Here is a 20,515-nt window from a genome sequence, read left to right as displayed (position 1 = left end):
AGAAAAGGTGTGGTTATAAATCATCCTCATGTGCAGCCCTAAGGATGTGACTTACAGTTGTAGCACTGTTCTAAAAGTACTGTACCATAAGGACAGGGGTGGTAGCGGACGGGTAGGGCCCTCTGGGTGGAGTCATGAGATTCTGTATGTAACGTGTTGCCCGGTGCTTCTGGGCAAAGGCGGAAATAGGCATCGTCTCATTAGGCTCATTACTCTGGAAGGGAAAAAAAAATTGCACAATTGGATTCATGTCTAATAATGTGTTATATATACTGTATGCACAGCACTAAACTAGTGTTCCCTCGCCACTTCATGGTTCACTTGTTACAGTCTCAGGCCATCACAAGTTTTACCATTCTACCAAGTACCATTGCTTACACTGAGATTTGAGTGCCAATTTCAGTTAATATGTTGAAATTAAGCTCCTCTTGGCTGCCTACGTATGACATACAGTACAAGCCAATTTATTTTCATGACTATTTTCATTGTAGATTGTCACTGAAGGCATCAAAACTATGAATGAACACATGTGTAGTTATGTACTTCACAAAAAAAAGGTGAAATAACTGAAAACATGTTTTATATTTTAATTTCTTCAAAATAGCCACCCTTTGCTCCGATTAGTTTCGCACACTCTTGGCATTCTCTTGATGAGCTTCAAGAGGTAGTCACCTGAAATGGTTTTCACTTCACAGGTGTGCTTGAAGCTCATGGAGAGAATGCCAAGAGTGTGCAAAGCAGTTACCAGAGCAAAGGGTGGCTATTTTGAAGAAACTAGAATATAAAACATGTTTTCAGTTATTTCACCTTTTTTTGTTAAGTACATAACTCCACATGTGTTCATTCATAGTTTTGATGCCTTCAGTAACAATCTACAATGTAAAATAGTCATGAAAATAAAGAAAACACATTGAATGTGTCCAAACCTTTGGCCTGCACTGCATATAAAATTCATAAAAATCTAAGTAAGTTATGCCTCTACTTAGCGGGAATTCACCTAACACGAGGGTGTCCGGAACATAACCCCTGTGATAATTGAGGTAACACTGTAGAGTAAAAATGGAAATGATAACAGTTGAGTTGTTTGAAAGACAGACCAGAACTTCATAGTCAGGCACAGTATGTGTTCCTAGGCCACTGCGGTCAAAGGTCACGCGGTAGGTGGCGGCACTCGTGTCGACTGCATCGATCTGGCCAGTGAACAACCCGTCATGGACCCCTCGAAGTCGAGCTGTAGAGACAGAGCCATTAGAAATCAAAGAAAAGCAAACAAGTCGGACAGTGGTTCCCAAACTTTTCACAGTCCCTTGCCTAGTATTTATATCAGTGTTTCCCACACATTCATTTATTTGTGGCGGCCCGCCACGAAAGAATTACGTCCGCCACAAATACATTTTTTTTCTTTGTCCTTTCCAGCTTCTCAGGCAAATTATATAGTTGATGTAGATGCCCATATAAGCTGTTCAGATTTACTTTACAAAAGAGAAGTGTAGGATACTTCTCTTGTTGCCTTATTTGTATTTGACCACTACTGTTTTCTGTTTATTTGTTACTGACTGTGGCAGGACACCTTTGCCTCTGTTTCACTTTATGTTGCTGGTAAATAATATGGTTGTAGCAGTAGGCTAAAGTTAAATTATTTAGTATGCACTTATTAAAGGGGCAGAGCTTTAAGAGACATTTTAGCTTTTATATTTTATAAGATATATTTTTTGTAAGAACCACAATTAATAAATATATTTCAGTGAATAACTTATTGTTCAAATCTGTACATAAATATGTACATAAAGTGTTCTAATTATATTGTAAAATGGATGGATGGATGGATGGATGGACGTTTAAAACAAAACGTATTATTAATTAGTAAGTATACATTTTTTGAGCCTTTTTGGAGAAAATCATATTGTAGTAAATTATGCAAATTACTCGATGATGTCATGGTGACCACGCCCATAGCCACACCCCCAACGCCACAGGTAAAAATAATTTGACTTGTCCAGCTGGACTGCGTTAAAATCACTGGCTCATACGTTGGAATAGCCTATTCAAAACATCCTCTGCCGCACAGAAAAACTGTTTGATAAAGGCATGGGTTAGAGATGTCTGATAATATCGGCCGATAAATGCTTTAAAATGTAATATCGGAACTTATCGGTATCGGTTTCAACCTCCCGATTTTCCCAGGACACTCCCGAATTTCAGTGTCCCTCCCGAAAATCTCCCGGGGCAACCATTCTCCAGATTCCCACCCGGACAACATTATTGGGGGCGTGTCTTAAAGGCACTGCCTTTAGCGTCCTCTACAACCTGGCGTCACGCGCGCTTTCCCTCCATACAAACAGCGTGCCGGCCCAGTCACATAATATATGCGGCTTTTACACACACATAAGTGAATGCAAAGCATACTGGGTCAACAGCCATACAGGTCACACTGAGGGTAGCCGTGTAAACAAGTTTAACACTGTTACAAATATGCGCCACAATGTGAACCCACACCAAACAAGAATGACAAACACATTTCGGGAGAACATCTGCACCGTAACACAACATAAACACAACAGAACAAATACCCAGAACCCCTTGCAGCACTAACTCTTCCGGGACGCTACAATATACACCCCCCCTATGTCCCCTCCAACCCCGCCCACCTCAACCTCCTCATGCTCTCTCAGGGAGAGCATGTCCCAAATTCCAAGCTGCTGTTTTGAGGCATGTTAAAAAAAAATAATGCACTTTGTGACTTCAATAATAAATATGGCAGTGCCATGTTGGCACTTTTTCCCATGACTGGAGTTGAAGTGGTTCTCTTATTTTGGAAAACCGTGTTTTTGATTGATTGATTAAAACTTGTATTAGCAGATTGCACAGTACAGTACATATTCCGTACAATTGACCACTAAATGGTAACACCCCAATAAGTTTTTCAACTTGTTTAAGTCGGGGTCCATGTTAATCAATTCATGGTAAAGTTACATTGTTTAATGCATACAGCGGGGCATCACAACAAAATTAGGCATAATAATGTGTTAATTCCACGACTGTATATATCCGTATCGGTTGATATTGAAACAGTAATTAAGTTAAGTTAAGTTTTTTCTGGCCTTAATCATTGCAGAAGTTATTTTCCAAATGAGTGTGCTTGGTTTCTAAATATTTTGCGCAACAGTGATGGTTTTAATGGAGTTGTGCGACAGAAAGTTTGCACATTTAACACAGTGTGGCCGTAAAAACTTTTTAATTTTCAACAATTAGCTGCACGACGGAAGAAGTGACAGACAGCCACTGCATACACTGTACTGGTCTGTGCATCAAGTCAAAGAAAATTACTGGCTCAGAGCTCAAACATTGCACTAATTAGTCACAGCACCAGATAAGCAGCACAGCTCTCAATTAGCAAGCAATATAAATGACATTTCTGAGCTTAAACACTCTAAATGCACAAACTTACATACAGTAGTACCTCAACTTAAGAGTGTTTTGAGATAAGAACTGTCTCTCGGGCAATTGTTATGCCTTAAGCGGCAAACAAATGTAGTTACAAGCATCCCCTCCTTTTGTTGGCGTAGCAAATATCCCAGTGAATCCCGTAAGATCCGACCAAAACATCTGCTCTTACTCGCTAGCACGAGCTTATAGCTAGAGATGGATATAACTTGTTTTTCGAACTAAGGGAAGGAAGGAAGTGAGCGTGAAGGACAAAGAAATGGACAATGATGATTCATTGAATTACAAAAATAAATACTCAAAAACATGACAGAGCATGTCGTTAGCTAACTTGGTGAAGCAGTTAGAGCTTAGCAGCTATTCTGAAGCAATATGAGTAACACTAGCCAAGAATGTTAAAATAACAGCTGCTCCTGGTGTGCTTAACGGAGAAACAGCCGGAAGAAGATACCATAGAAAAACCGTCTCCAAGCTGTACATTATTATTACATTACTTCATAAAACTACAGTAATTGTACTACATTCTGTCATATTGTTTTTCACACAATATTTGTTAATTTAAAGATTGCTCTTCTTTATCAAAAGCATGTTACATGTTAAAGGGGAACAGCACTTTTTGCGGGGAATTTTGCCTATTAGTCACAATTATTATGAAGGACATGACCACGGATGTATTTTTTAAAATGCATTCTAAATAGTAAATAAATGCGATCAAAAGTCAGCTTACAATTAAAAACATCCAAACAATTCCATTATGTTTTTTTTATACAGGATATAAGTTTATGTAATGTAGTAACAGGTACATTTATCATAACATTTAATATTTACGTATTTTGATCATTTTCAGCATATGCGGCGCATTAATTTCCAAAACTCATCACAATTAGAGATGTCAGATAATGGCTTTTTTGCCGATATCCGATATTCCGATATTGTCCAACTCTTAATTACAGATACCGATATCAACCAATACCGATATATACAGTCGTGGAATTAACACATTATTATGCCTAATTTTGTTGTGATGCCTCGCTGGATGCATTAAACAATGTAACAAGGTTTTCCAAAATAAATCACCTCAAATTATGGAAAAAAGTGCCAACATGGCACTGCCATATTTATTATTGAAGTCACAAAGTGCATTATTTTTTTTAACATGCCTCAAAACAGCAGCTTGGAATTTGGGACATGCTCTCCCTGAGAGAGCATGAGGAGGTTGAGGTGGGCGGGGTTGGGGTTGGGGGCGGGGCGGGGTTGAGGTAGGGGGTAGCGGGAGGTGTATATTGTAGCGTCCCGGAAGAGTTAGTGCTGCAAGGGGTTCTGGGTATTTGTTCTGTTGTGTTTATGTTGAGTTACGGTGCGGATGTTCTCCCGAAATGCGTTTGTCATTCTTGTTTGGTGTGGGTTCACAGTGTGGCGCATATTTGTAACAGTGTTAAACTTGTTTATACGGCCACCCTCAGTGTGACCTGTATGGCTGTTGACCAAGTATGCGTTGCATTCACTTGTGTGTGTGAAAAGCCGTAGATATTATGTGACTGGGCCGGCACGCAAAGGCAGTGCCTTTAAGGTTTATTGGCGCTCTGTACTTCTCCATACGGCCGTGTACACAGCGGCGTTTTAAAAAGTCATACATTTTACTGTTTGAAACCCATACCGATAATTTCCGATATTACATTTTAAAGCATTTATCGGCCGATAATATCGGCAGTCCGATATTATCGGACATCCCTAATCACAATGTTCTCTTTTTTTTTTAACATCACTGATTATTACTTACTGCTGACTTCATGAGAGCCAACAAACATTATAAAGCATCACTTACTGTACAATTTCTGCTGTCATTAGGACGCCGACTGCTAGGATGTTCATATATTCCCATTTTTGTGTCGTTCTCGCCATTCTCGGGTCTAAATTGGCTATCAAAGTGTACCAACTTGTCAGAATGCGGCATTATTCATGATCTAGAATGAAATTTGACGGGCAAGGAAACGAGGAGGCAGCAGCTCAGTCGATCATGTCAACATTGGCACACAAGCTTGTGATCACGGCGCCGCTATAGTTGGTCTGCTTTCGAGTAGACTTAATACTTGGTTATTATTCAAATCACAAAATGTCAATGACGTACTATTGCTGTTTTTGGATGGTTATTTATTGGGGTTTATAGGCGGAATAGAGGACCTCAGCTGTAAGCAGGCTTTTATTTACGTTTATTTAGTTAAAATGCGGTTCGCAGCCGAGTGTGAAGCGACTGGGATGAGAATCAGCACCGCCAAGGCCGAGTCCATGGTTCTCGCCCGGAAAAGGGTGGAGTGCCATCTCCGGGTTGGGGAGGAGACCCTGCCCCAAGTGGAGGAGTTCAAGTACCTGGGAGTCTTGTTCACGAGTGAGGGAAGAGTGGATCGTGAGATCGACAGGCGGATCGTTGCGGCGTCTTCAGTAATGCGGACGCTGTATCGATCCGTTGTGGTGAAGAAGCTCTCAATTTACCGGTCGATGTACGTTCCCATCCTCACCTATGGTCATGAGCTTTGGGTTATGACCGAAAGGGCAAGATCACGGGTACAAGCGGCCCAAATGAATTTTCTCCGCCGAGTGGCGGAGCTCTCCCTTAGAGATAGGTTGAGAAACTCTGTCATCCGGGAGGAGCTCAAAGTAAAGCCGCTGCTCCTCCACATGGAGAGGAGCCAGATGAGGTGGTTCGGCATCTGGTCAGGACGTCTGCCTAGGGAGGTGTTTAGCGTACGTCTGACCAGTAGGAGGCCACGGGGAAGACCCAGGACACGTTGGGAAGACTATGTCTCCCAACTGGCCTGGGAACGCCTCGGGATCCCCCGGGAGGAGCTGGACGAAGTGGCTGGGGAGAGGGAAGTCTGGGCTTCCCTGCTTAGGCTGCTGCCCCCGCGACCCGACCTCGGATAAGCGGAAGAAGATGGATGGTCAGTTAAAATATATATATTTTTAAATACATCTATCGTCATGTCTTTCATAATGATTGTGAACGATAGGGAAAATTCCCAAAAAAGTGCGGTTCCTCTTTAAAATTGTGCAAAACACCAATTAAATTGATGTCCATTCATTTCAATGGGAAACATTTACTTTAGATACAAAAGATTTGAGTTCTGGGGCCGTACTTATCAAGCTTCTTAGAGTGCCATTTTACACTTAAGTCCTGAGAATTTGCGAAATTTAGTCCTACTCTCAAACTTAAGAATAAAAGCTTTTTATCAACGTTCTTAAGTCTAAGAATCACTCCTACTCTCCACGATATTTAAGAGACCTTCAGAGGTGTCTTAAGTGGTTAGGAGTTGCCAGCAGGGGATGGCACTGAGGCGAGAGAGACGTGCGCGAACGTTCAGGGAACGGAACAATGTTTTTTTTTTTGATGACGAGCAGCTGATCAAACGGTATCGTTTAGACAGAGCGGATATTATTTTTGTCACAGATTTAATACTTTTCGATTCCTTGTTGATTTCTGCATGTGTCTGCAGTGGGCTAGTATATATAGAGCCACCCACACCAGTTTCAAATTAGCTGCCTAATTAATGAATTGGAAAGAAAATGTTATGACAGTAGCGTATGTGTGTGGCCGTGAGGTGAGTGACGTCAGTGAGTGTGTGGGCGATAGAAGAGAGGGAGCGGTAGCGTGAGTGCCGGCGGGGACTAGTTTGTTTTGTATTATTTTGTAGTTTATTGTCAAAATATACACTCCCATTGTCCACTTAAATATTTCCAAGATATTTCTTTATTCTTAGACAACGGATTCCCTTCCGTGATTGGTCATTTCTATGGACACAGAAATGACGTCACCTAAAATTGCGTTTACGGCACATAGTAATGTCGTAATTCAGCTCTGAGTGTGACACTTAAGATTCAGTCCTACACTTCGCTGAAAGTGTGAGTAAGACGCTTGATAACTAACTTTTAAGTGCAGCTTTCAGCGAAGAATTTAGTTACTCTTAAGTCAACTCTTAGCAGACTTCTTAGGAGTAATTCTAAGAAGCTTGATAAGTACGGCCCCAGAACTCCTTCACATAATCAATTAAGCTCGTAGGTTGAAGTACTACTGTATGTATCGATATGTTGCACACAGAACTATGATTAATGAACAACTTTGTGTCTGCACTGTTTAGGCGCGACAGTATTTATACTATGAAATGTTCAGGCACACTGCGTAACTCAGGCTTTCAGACACCAATGTAAACATGCTGTTTTTCATTTCTGTTCTCATTCCCCAGGTGTGGCAAGCAGACGTAGGACGTATGCACCGAGAAAAGTTTGCATTACCAGTGACTTTGGTGCCTATGATGAGTGGAAGTGGGATCTCATCAGGAAGGTCTTTGCAGGTGGATACGTCAGACAATTTCCTTTGCTGCAGCAGGCGCATCTTCTGTCGCTTTTGTCTTAGTGCCGTCCGCTCCTCGGAAAAGAATGCCGATGAACACCTAGATGAAAAAAAAACAACAACATGGTCGGCAACAATAACCTACACGTGTGACTGCTCGGTGTTGTATGTACCGTCTGGGTTTCCCCATCAGTCTCCGGATTGTGCCCCACTCGACTCGAGTCAACTTCCTTGTTTTTAAAGTGGGAAAAGTCTCCTTCAGACACAGACAGAATTCATTGTCGCCCTCAAAAAGAGGCCTGGAAAATAAAGGGAAGTCCATCTTAAAGCGAGAACTACAATAAAAGGAAAATGCCGTTTCTTACAACTTTGAAGAACCTTTCCTGGAGACAACATAACTAATCTGCTGTAGCATTCATAAAAAAGTAACATTCTGCCATGTTTTACTGTCATATAAGTGCAAAAAGGAGTTCACTGCTGCGAGAATAAAAACGTATTTGCGCATTGCGGACATTTTTTTTGCCACATTTTACGACTGCTAACCCTCATGCCCAGGCTGGATATGTTGCATAATCAATACGGTTGTACCTACGGACAGTTATTCACGACTACAGCCACCTTGCATATTAGAAACAACCACAGCAACTACAAATAATCCACACAGTCAAAGCCTTCTCATGTACAACTTGGATGCCTTATATCAGAGGTGTCAAAGTCGTTTTCACTGAGGGCCACGTCGCAGTTATGTTTGGCCCCAGAGAGCCGCTTCCAATAGTGAATACTACTATTACACAAGTTTTTTTATGCATTTTATTCATAGATTTTTTTAAACTAAAATGTAAAACAAATATGGTAAAATTGCAATAATTTCACCTCAAAATGTAATGTATATTACTGTAAATGGAAAAACCGTACTGCTGTGGTATGGTAAAAAAGGCAGCTCATTTGCCAGAATTGTATTGTAAAATTTGCATTTGTTTTTTTTCTGTAAATAAAAACTGCAATTTTACAGTACAATTTCGACACCTGAGCTGCCAGTTTTTTTGTTTTGTTTTTACAAATCAACAGCTGCAGATTTTTTAGTGTATTATTTTATTTTATTATTTTTGGTGTAAATGCCAAAACGGCATCAGTTTATTACTGTAAAAAAAGTTCTGTTTTTTTCATTTAGAGAAAATGCTGTAAAAACCACAGTAAATTTCACAATTTTACCATGAATTCTATTGCTGCTTTTACATTGCACAATTTGATGGATAACTTGCTTTGAAATCATTATTATTAGTATTTATTTATATTTAAAAAATGGTTTGATTGTTTGATAATATATTTTTGCATAATTAGACAATATTTAAGTTAGCATAATTTGCGATTACATGGAGTACATTTTTTTTTTCTCTCCCAAAATAGAAAAAGAATACATTTAGTAAGAAAAGTTACAGTACTTTATAGATAAATATTATTTCCAGGCTTTCGAGGGCCAAATAAAATGAAGTGCGAGCCACTTCTGGCCCTCAGGCCTTGAGTTTGACACCTGTGCCTTATATAATCAACGTTATCCTTCCTTCCAATAGGTTGAGTGGCAACACTAAATTGGCCATAGTGTGTGAATGTGAGTGTGAATGTTGTCTGTCTATCTATCTGTGTTGGCCTGTGATGAGGTGACGACTTGTCCAGGGTGTACCCCGCCTTCCGCCCGATTGTAGCTGAGATAGGCTCCAGCGCCCCCGAAGGGAATAAGCGGTAGAAAATGGATGGATGGATATCCTTCCTCCCACCAGCTATAAATCAAAACAGACCTTCCACGATAGAAATAAACACAATGACTGAAAACACAATGCAGATAATACTGTGATGCTTTTAAAATACAACTCCTCATCACCATGGCGGAAAATAAACTAAGTTTCCTCCATGTATCATTATCACTGGAGGACTAAAGGACAAATAATGGCTTAGCATGCTACACACACAGGAAAACACAAGGAGCATAGCTTCAATTTAAAGTAGGGGTGATCGATTTAGATGCCGATACCATTGATATCTAGTATGGTATCACATCGAAACAAAAATTAGATTGATATTTTCTGGGGGGAGGTTTTGTTCTTTGCTATTGTTTACAAACTGAGGGAATAAGTCTCTGTATACAGGAATGCTTTGAAGGCAAAACCCAAATGATACCAATAGTATTTCATTTAGTTATTGTGCACTAGCCACTTTATTTTGTTAAAAAATTTAAACATTTAAAAAAAGAAGTATGTAGTAGAGTTCCCGATACCATTATTATGGTATACTTTTCCAAATAAAGGGGACCACACAAAAAAAACTCATTGTTTGCTTTATTTTAACAGAAAATCTAATGATATATTAAACATATGTTTGTTACTGCAATCAAAGAACAATTTTGGCACTAAATAACAGTGAACATACTTGAAAACTTCTCTTTTAATAATAAGTAAGCAAACTGGCTCCAAAGGCCCCTAATTTGGCAGTAACACATTTTGTCATTTTTGTTTGTATTATTTTGTCAAAATTATGAGGGACAAGCGGTAGAAAATGGATGGATTATTAATCTATTTGTTCATTTACCATTAATATCTGGTTACTTTCCGTTTTAACATGTTCTATCTACACAGGTCCGGTGGCCATGGATGAAGTGCTGGCTGTCCAGAGTCAGGACCCGGGGTGGACAGCTCGCCTGTGCATCGGTTGGGGACATCTCTGCGCTGCTGACCCGTCTACGCTCGGGATGGTCTCCTGCTGGCCCCACTATGGACTGGACTCTCACTATTATGTTAGATCCACTACAGACTGGACTCTCACTATTATGTTAGATCCACTATGGACTGGACTCTCACAATATTATGTTAGATCCACTATGGACTGGACTCTCACTATTATATTAGATCCACTATGGACTGGACTCTCACACTATTATGTTAGATCCACTATGGACTGGACTCTCACACTATTATGTTAGATCCACTATGGACTGGACTCTCACACTTATGTTAGATCCACTACGGACTGGACTCTCACTATTATGTTAGATCCACTACGGACTGGACTCTCACACTATTATGTTAGATCCACTATGGACTGGACTCTCACACTACTATGTTAGATCCACTATGGACTGGACTCTCACTACTATGTTAGATCCACTATGGACTGGACTCTCACACTATTATGTTAGATCCACCATGGACTGGACTCTCACACTTATGTTAGATCCACTATGGACTGGACTCTCACACTTATGTTAGATCCACTATGGACTGGACTCTCACACTTATGTTAGATCCACTATGGACTGGACTCTCACACTTATGTTAGATCCACTATGGACTGGACTCTCACAATAATATGCTAGATCCACTCGATGTCCATTGCATTGGTCGCCCGGGGGGGGGGGGGGTCCCTACATCTGCAGTCCCCTCCAAGGTTTCTCATTGTCCCATTGGGTTGAGTTTTTCCTTGCCCTGATGTGCGATCTGAGCCGAGGATGTCGTTGTGGCTTGTGCAGCCCTTTGAGACACTCGTAATTTAGGGCTATATAACTAAACATTGATTGATTGAGATACTGCAATATGATTGTTCATGTTTTTCAGTCAATACAGGTTATTGTCCGATTGCAATGTGTTGTGCATTACAAACTCAAACGTGTGTCGTGTTGATGTAGAAGTTAGCTTATCTCTCGCCGTAGTTAGCTTTTACGGCTAATACTGTAGCACGCCAATGTGTTAGTACGCGAGAAAAAGAGTTACTCAGTGTTCGCTCTTACAATAACAATGTCGCTACGGTTTACAGAACGTATTGTTAACGGGTTTTGAATGCATTTTAAAGTGATTTAGTGGTAGAATTGATTGCTCCCATTAGCTGCATTGCTAGCCACCAAGAACGAGACGATTTGTATATGTTAGAAAGCAAAAACAAAAACAAAAACGTTTGTCTTCTTGTCTCTCATAATGATTGTGAATAATAGGCAAAATACCAAAAAAAAGTGCAGTTCCCCTTTATTAAGATAAGAAAACATTTTTTATTGCTATAAAACATTTTCAGTTCTATAATCTATTGTCAAAGTATCTGATCAGAACTCGAAATCGGATCGAATCTGACGCCAAGAAAATGGGATCGGAGGCCAAAAATGTTAATTGAGACGTCCCTAGCTTTTAATGAATTGTATGTAGGTTTATGAACAGCAATTTAAAAACAAGATATGCAGTGAAAGTGAAAAGGCCAGTTTACCTGTCAATGTTGGAATAGAACCATTCGTAGATGCACCATTTGTGAGCTTTGGGCAGCTTTAGAAGGTTCCTTAACCTCAGCCCTATTCTCTGGGATGACTTTTTATCTGGAGTCACCAAATTAGTGAATTTCTGCAAAGAAAACAACACAACATTGACACATTCAATAATCACACAATGTATTTTAAGTCATGTACTACAGAATTCATAGTGCCAAGTTCTTTTCACCTGTGGTGTGGTGTTGACCCTCTGACTCCTTCTGGGGGATCTGGAAGGAAGACGCTGCTGTGGCTGATCCTCCTCATACCGACTTCTCTTCGAGCCTCGGGTGGGCTGTCAGGTCCAGTATGGAGTTGACCCAAATTAAATTGTGCAGGGGGGCTATGGATGTTTTGTGTCTCTTACCGTGTCCATTGTGAAGGAGGACTGACGTCCCCTGGTGTTGTGAGCTCTTGGGAAGATGTTCTTTTCATTCAGAGAGTTGGCCAAACTACCCTCTGTGGAAAGTCAAGAGTTAGAACATGGACAAGCAATTTTAAATTATAATGGAGCACCATTGCGCTCTATTCTGAGTATCACCAAGATTTTTATTAAAGGGTTGGTCAGCGCTCGGAAATGGATTGTTTTGGACCACATTGTTGAATATTTTTGTCAGCGTAATCATTGAAGTGAGTTTTTAACTAGCTACCTAATAACATAACATAGTCAAAGAAAAACCGTCCTTAGTACAGACCACATTATCAGTAACATAGAAAATAGGTGTGAACACAGACAAGTGATGTTGGAAGCCAAAATTAATTAACAGATCATTGCCAATAGTGGCAATTCCTGCTTGTCACACCCTCTCAAGCAGGGGTGCCCAAACTTGAAATGATAATGTGAAAATGTGCCAATTAGCAACGGGCCAAACAGTGATTTTAAGCGTGAAATACAAATAGCCTAAACATACAGTACAGGCTTTGCACACTCTTAGGATTCTCTTGTTGAGCTTCAAAGAGGTAGTCACCTGAAATGGTGACTACCTCATCGAGAATGCCAAGAGTGCGCAAGGCAGTAATCAGAGCAAAGGGTGGCTATTTTGAAGAAACTAGAATATAAAACATGCTTTCAGTTATTTCACAGAACATCAATTTCCACACTTCTATTAGCCCCGGGTCCAGTGGACCCGGACATCTTATATGTAATAGAAATGTGTAGGGGGGGGTGTATGGTGTGTGGTCATTAAATATGTATTCTGATATATGTTCTTCACAGAAAATGGGCCAAAATCCGTGAGTCTCAGTTTGAAAAATTAATTAATTGTATCATTTTTCTTTTAATAAAAAATTAAAACGGGTCCCACAGACCCAAACACCACACAAGGGTTAAAAGAAGGTCATCATTAATATGTATTACAAAACCCAACACCAGTGAAGTTGTCACGTTGTCTAAATGGTAAATAAAAACAGAATACAATGATTTGCAAATCCTTTTCAACTTATATTCAATTGAATAAACTGCAAAGACAAGATACTTAACGTTCGAACTGGAAAACGTTGTTATTTTTTGCAAATATTAGCTTATTTGGAATTTGATGCCTGCAACATGTTTCAAAAAAGCTGGCACAAGTTGCAAAAAAAGACTGATAAAGTTGAGGAATACTCATCAAACACTTATTTGGAACATCCCACAGGTGAACAGACTAATTGGGAACAGGTGGGTGCCATGATTGGGTATAAAAGCAGCTTCCATGAAATGCTCAGTCATTCACAAACAAGGATGGGGCGAGGGTCACCACTTTGTCAACAAATGCCTGAGCAAATTGTTTAAGAACAACATTTCTCAACCAGCTAATGCAAGGAATTTAGGGATTTCACCATCTACGCTCCGTAATATCATCAAAAGGTTTAGAGAATCTGGAGAAATCACTGCATGTAAGCGATCTCTCAGGCGGTACTGCATCAAAAAGCGACAACAGTGTGTAAAGGATATCACCACATGGGCTCAGGAACACTTCAGAAAACCACTGTCAGTAACTACAGTTTGTCGCTACATTTGTAAGTGCAAGTTAAAACTCTACTATGCAAAGCGAAAGCCATTTATCAACAACACCCAGAAACACCGCCCGGCTTCACTGGACCTGAGCTCTGCATCAGTCCATCTAAGATGGACTGATGCAAAGTGGAAAAGTGTTCTGTGGTCTGACGAGTCCACATTTCCCGTTGTTTTTGGAAACTGTGGACGTCGTGTCCTATGGACCAAAGATTAAAAGAACCAACCAGACTGTTATAGGCGCAAAGTGTAAAAGCCAGCATGTGTGATGGTATGGGGGTGTATTAGTGCCCAAGGCATGGGTAACTTACACATCTGTGAAGGCACCATTAATGCTGAAATGTACATACATGTTTTGGAGCAACATATGTTACCATCCAAGCAACATTCTTTTTCATGGACACCCCTGCTTATTTCAGCAAGACAACAGCATGGCTTCGTAGTAAAAGAGTGCGGGTACTAGACTGGCCTGCTGTAGTCCAGACGTGGCCAAACGTGTGGCGCATTATGAAGCCTAAAATACCACAACCGAGACTCAGGACTGTTGAACAACTGTACATCAAGCAAGAATGGGAAAGAATTCCACCTGAGAAGCTTCAAAAATGTGTCTCCTCAGTTCCCAAACCTTTACTGAGTGTTGTTAAAAGGAAAGGCCATGTAACACAGTGGTAAAATGCCCCTGTGACAACTTTATTGCAATGTGTTGCTGCCATTAAATTCTAAGTTCATGATTATTTGCCAAAAAAAATAATGTTTCTCAGTTCGAACTTTAAGTATCTTGTCTTTGCAGTCTATTCAGTTGAATATAAGCTGAAAAGGATTCGCAAATCCCGGCGGAGGAAACTAATTTCGGCCCCTTGTACTCGTGATCTTGTCCTTTCGGTCATACCCCAAAGCTCATGACCATAGGTGAGGATGGGAACGTAGATCAGCTCTGTCATCCGGGAGGAGTTCAAAGTAAAGCCACTGCTCCTCCACATGGAGAGGAGCCAGATGAGGTGGTTCGGGCATCTGCTCAGGATGCCACCCGAACGCCTCCCTAGGGAGGTGTTTAGGGCACGTCCGACCGGTGGGAGACCACGGGGAAGACCCAGGACACGTTGGGAAGACTATCTCTCCCAGCTGGCCTGGGAGAGATGGCCTGGGAGAGATAGCTCCTCCCGGGGTCCCCCAGGAGGAGCTGGACGAAGTGGCTGGGGAGAGGGAAGTCTGGGCTTCTCTGCTTAGGCTGCTGCCCCCGCGACCCGACCTCGGATAAGCGGAGGAAAATGGATGGCTGGATGGAGGATTTGCAAATCATTATATTGTGTTTTTATTTACCATTTACACAACGTAACAACTTCACTGGTTTTGGGTTTTGTACATCTAGGGAGCTCCCTAGATGCCCTTAGGCGGGCGCAACCAAAGGTCTCAACATGCCAAACTTAACCCCTGGGCCACACTTTTGGTACCCCTGCTCTCAGGCAGTGGGCAGTTGAGAGAATTACATAAAAACAATGTCATTAGTTTCTTATTCATGCCTCTCACCGAAGCAGTGGCATCACAGCCAAAGTTGTGGAATGACTTAATCTTACATACAACCAAGAAACAGAGGAACATTTTGACACGTGGTTAAAAAGACTGGAAGAATAATAACATGAAACAACTGATGCAGCCATCTTCAGAATGAGAATAATTCTAATGTGAAAAATACTTTCTGACCAACATACCTTTTAGACTGACGAGTGCCTCTGCCGAAGAGCCTGTGGGAAGACGATATGAAATGATTTGTTTACAGAAGAACTCGAAATGTGAAAAATGTGGAAGTTGTGGAACTTTGAAGAATGTCCCATTGATTTCAAAGGCAATTTCAGAATAAATTGGGAATTTCGGGAAAAGTGAGATTTTTTGGGGAAAATGGTAAAAAAAAAACCTAAAAACTTGAATGGTCTGAAAGAGTTGAAAGGGTTGGTGTTGAAATTGTTCAAATCGGTGGAGAAATGAAGTAATATGTTGAAATGAGAAATGGTATTAAGGAATTCCTTCGTGTTTTGTCCGGATTAAGAGGAACGTTTTGACGGTGGAACGGTTGAAAAATGTGGACGGAGTAGTCTGGTGTTTTTCAACCTTTTTTGAGAATAGGCACATTTGTTTTATGAAAAAAATACAAAGGCACACCACCAGCAGAAAATGTTAAAAAATGAAACTCCACCAGGTTGTCGTGCCTTATTTTGAGTTTGTTGTCGTTTCCTGTGTGTAATGCTTTAGTTCCTGTCTTGCGCTGTTATTTTGGTGACCTTTCCTGCTTTGTTGGCGTTCTCCTGTAGCAGCTTCACGCCTTCCTTTGAGCGCTATTGCCCGCACCTGCTTCGTTTTCGCAATCAAGACTATTTCAGTTGTGCGTATGCTATCCTTCTTTGTGGGGACATTGTTGATTGTCATGTCATGTACGGATGTACTTTGTGGACGCTGTCTCTGCTCCACACACTGTAGGTTTTTGCTGTCGTCCAGCATTCTGTTTTTGTTGACTTTGTAGCCAGTTCAGTTTTACTTTTGTTTCGCATAGCCATCCCTATGCTTCAGTGCCTTTTCCTAGCGGGACTTGCCTTTTGTTCATTTTTGGTTTAAAGGCCTACTGAAAGCCACTACTACCGACCACGCAGTCTGATAGTTTATATATCAATGATGAAATCTTAACATTGCAACACATGCCAATACAGCCGGGTTAACTTATAAAGTGCAATTTTAAATTTCCCGCTAAACTTCCGGTTGAAAACTCCTTTGGAGGATGACGTATGCGCGTGACGTAGCCAGTGAAACAGAGGTATGGCTCCCCCATTGAAGCCAATACGAAATAGCTCTGTTTTCATCTCATTATTCCACAGTATTCTGGACATCTGTGTTGGTGAATCTGTTGCAATTTGTTCATGGCATTATGGAGAAAGAAGCTGAGCAAGCAAAGAAGAAAGTTGTCGGTGCGAAGCGGAGTATTTTGCGAGGGAAGTCAGCAACACAACACAGCCGGCGTTTCATTGTTTACATTCCCGAAAGATGCAGTCAAGATCGATGAACTTGGACAACAGAGACTCTTACCAGGAGGACTTTGACTTCGATACACAGACGCCTGTAGAGAACTGGGACAACACAGACTCTTACCAGGATTACTTTGATTTGGATACACAGACGCAGACGCGGTACCGTGAGTACGCAGCTGCGCTTCCAAACATTTGATCGCTTGCCCGTACGTGCGTGTCACGTACGTAACTTTGGTTAAATATATAAGCTTTATGAACCTTGGGTTAGGTGAACGGTCTTTTGGGCTGAGTGAGTGTGTGTTGTGCAGGTGTTTGAATTGTATTGGCGGGTTATAATAGCGAAAGTGAAACCGCTTCTATCAGGACATGATCTCGAGAAATTAATCCACGCCTTTATCTCGACTCGTTTAGACTACTGCAATGCCCTGTATGCAGGCATTAGCCAGGCCTCCCTCGCCCGCCTGCAGCTCGTGCACAACTCTGCTGCTCGTCTGCTAACACAGACCCGCAGACGTGAGCACATCACCCCTATATTAGCGTCCCTTCACTGGCTCCCTGTGCGTTACAGAATCCATTTTAAACTCCTTTTATTTGTTTTTAAATGTCTAAACAACCTCGCGCCAACATATCTCTCTGACCTCCTTCAGCCTTACTGCCCCACCCGATCCCTAAGATCAGCTGCTACTGACGGTCCCGGACACAAGGCTGAAGCTTAGAGGTGACAGAGCTTTCGGCGCTGCTGCTCCCAAGCTCTGGAACGACCTACCTCTTAGTGTTAGACAAGCCTCCTCTCTTCCTGTTTTTAAATCTCTCTTAAAAACATACTTTTATTCCATGGCTTTTAACACTGAGTGATACCCATCCTGCAATGGCGCCCCATAATACACCTGCTGTGAACCTGTTTTTATATTTTATTTATTTTTTATCGTGTTCTGTTTGTGTTGTGTTGTGTTTGCTCGGTTCTCGTATTATTTTTAACCTGCCCATTGTACAGCACTTTGGCTACCCCTGTGGTAAATTTTAAATGTGCTTTATAAATAAAGTTGATTTGATTTATATGGACGGGAGCTAGTAGCTAGCATAACAAACACCTAGGTGTTTCTATGCGGGATTAATTTGTGGCATATTAAATATAAGCCTGGTTGTGTTGTGGCTAATAGAGTATATATATGTCTTGTGTTTATTTACTGTTGTAGTCATTCCCAGCTGAATATCAGGTCACCCCCGGCTCTCACAGCACCTTCCCTATCTGAATCGCTTCCACTCCCCACTAGTCCTTCACTTGCACTTTCCTCATCCACAAATCTTTCACCCTCGCTCAAATTAATGGGGAAATAGTCGCTTTCTCTGTCCGAATCGCTCTCACTTCTGGCCGCCATCACTGTAAACAATAGGGAACTTTGCGGAAATGTACAACTGACTACGTCACGCTACTTCCGGTAGGGGCAAGGCTTTTTTTTGTCAGATACCAAAAGTTGCGATCTTTATTGTCGTTGTTCTCTACTAAATCCTTTCAGCAAAAATATGGCAATATCGCGAAATGATCAAGTATGACACATAGAATAGATCTGCTATCCCCGTTTAAATTAAAAAAAATAATTTCAGTAGGCCTTTAAGCATTACATACCTTTTTACCTGCACGCTGTGCTTTGCATATTGGGATCACAACAAACCGTCCTCGATGCATTCCGACTTCTACAAAGCAACGAACTACCTGCTGCCACCTACTGATATGGAGTTTAACATGGGTACCCTGCCAAGCTCTACACAGCACAGACACTAGACAACGGCCCAGTATTAGCAGATTATAATTATTGATTTGCAAAATCTATATTTTGGACCAATTAGGTGAAGTTGCGGCAGCACGGTGGAACAGGGGTTAGTGCATGTGCTTCACAATACGAAGGTCCTGAGTAGTCCTGAGTTCAATCCCGGGCTCGGGATCTTTCTGTGTGGAGTTTGCATGTTCTCCCCGTGACTGCGTGGGTTCCCTCCGAGTACTCCGGCTTCCTCCCACCTCCAAAGACATGCACCTGGGGATAGGCCCCTCCCACTTCCAAAGACATGCACTTGGTATTAGGCCCCTCCCACCTCCAAAGACATGCACCTGGGGAAAGGTTGATTGGCAACACTAAACGGTCCCTAGTGTGTGAATGTGAGTGTGAATGTTGTCTGTCTATCTGTGTTGGCCCTGTGATGAGGTGGCGACTTGTCCAGGGTGTACCCCGCCTTCCGCCCGAATGCAGCTGAGATAGGCTCCAGCACCCACCCGAAAGAGTCAAGCGGTAGAAAATGGATGGACGGATAGGTGAAGTTGCATCATTTCCCACGGCACACCAGACAATATCTCATGTCGCGGCACAGTAGTTGAAAAACACTGGCGAAGTCGACAGAAAAAAGGGTGGAAATAAGGCTTTGGAAAAGCAGGGATTCTGGAAAAAAATCCTGGAATTTTTTTTGGAACTTGGAAAAGGGGGTAGTTTGAATTTCTAGAATGCTGGAATATGTTGGAGGTGGGAATGGTTTGAATAGGTTGGAACATTTTATAAATGGCCAATTCATTTTTGAATGGTAAATATGAATTGGAGCCTTCACACATTGTTTGTTTACAGAAGGACTGGAGGCTAGGTGACCGAAGACGAGGCCTACGCCCCGGCGAGAGCTGTCAAGCGCGGGGAACATTATGACGACAGCTCGGTGAATTGTGGTAAATGAAACCCCAAAAAGGGACAAGCGGTAGGAAATGGATGGAAACATTAGCACAATAACACACACACGGGAGACAACGTTCGGTGACGTTTTGCAGCAATACACCGACTAAACCTGCTTTGTAATACACCAATAATAATACACACACACACGATAAAATAATAGTCATTTCCAATCAAAAACAACACTAGTACGACACGTCGTCGGCGCGGTGGGTTTAAGCAAGTAAAATGAAGATATGGAGATTGTTTTGTTAGCGGGCGGCTAAGCTAACAGTGTTTGTTTAAAGAAACTTGCTGAACTCTGTTAGCTTTCGTTAGCTCTTGCAGCTAACTAGTTAGCATCCACGGCCAGACCGGTGTTTACTACGTGCACAAAATAATAAAAAATACTTTACAAACTTAGTGAAAAACGGCGGGGGGCATGACAGGGAGCGGTGTATCCACCACCGCGTGTGAACAACACCAGATAGGACGTTATAGTGGCGATAAGAGGAGAAAAAGCGTGTTAAAGTGCGATGTTACTCACTCTCGTCTAACAGCTGCTCCATCTCCGCCATCTTGAATCAGCCGCGCCGCTTTTTCAAAGAGATCGTCAAAATGCATTCTGGGTCGGGACGAGTCGGCGGAACCAGACCGCCTAAACGAGACCCAAATAACACCCGCGACGCCGGCATTGTTCAAATAACATTATGTACGTTTATATTATTTCAATGAGTCAGTCCAATGTGG

At 41.6% G+C, this 20,515-nt stretch overlaps 1 protein-coding gene across 1 annotated transcript in view; it reads right to left on the bottom strand.

Annotated features, from left to right (window-relative positions):
• The window catches only part of lin9 (lin-9 DREAM MuvB core complex component), a 30,022-nt gene extending 9,507 nt beyond the window's left edge, over positions 1–20,515 (bottom strand). The window contains exons 1-9 of the mRNA XM_062034806.1: positions 20,313–20,515; positions 15,771–15,803; positions 12,436–12,527; positions 12,259–12,363; positions 12,032–12,162; positions 7,963–8,088; positions 7,732–7,889; positions 1,098–1,231; positions 86–214 (exon numbers count right to left, since the gene is read on the bottom strand). Coding sequence (XP_061890790.1) covers positions 86–214; positions 1,098–1,231; positions 7,732–7,889; positions 7,963–8,088; positions 12,032–12,162; positions 12,259–12,363; positions 12,436–12,527; positions 15,771–15,803; positions 20,313–20,343 — 939 coding nt within the window. The 5' untranslated portion in view covers positions 20,344–20,515. The remainder of the gene's footprint in view (positions 1–85; positions 215–1,097; positions 1,232–7,731; positions 7,890–7,962; positions 8,089–12,031; positions 12,163–12,258; positions 12,364–12,435; positions 12,528–15,770; positions 15,804–20,312) is intronic.

This window comes from Entelurus aequoreus, linkage group LG23 (assembly GCF_033978785.1).
Source record: "Entelurus aequoreus isolate RoL-2023_Sb linkage group LG23, RoL_Eaeq_v1.1, whole genome shotgun sequence".
NCBI lineage: Eukaryota > Metazoa > Chordata > Actinopteri > Syngnathiformes > Syngnathidae > Entelurus > Entelurus aequoreus.
This window is presented reverse-complemented; position numbering and strand designations above follow the sequence as displayed.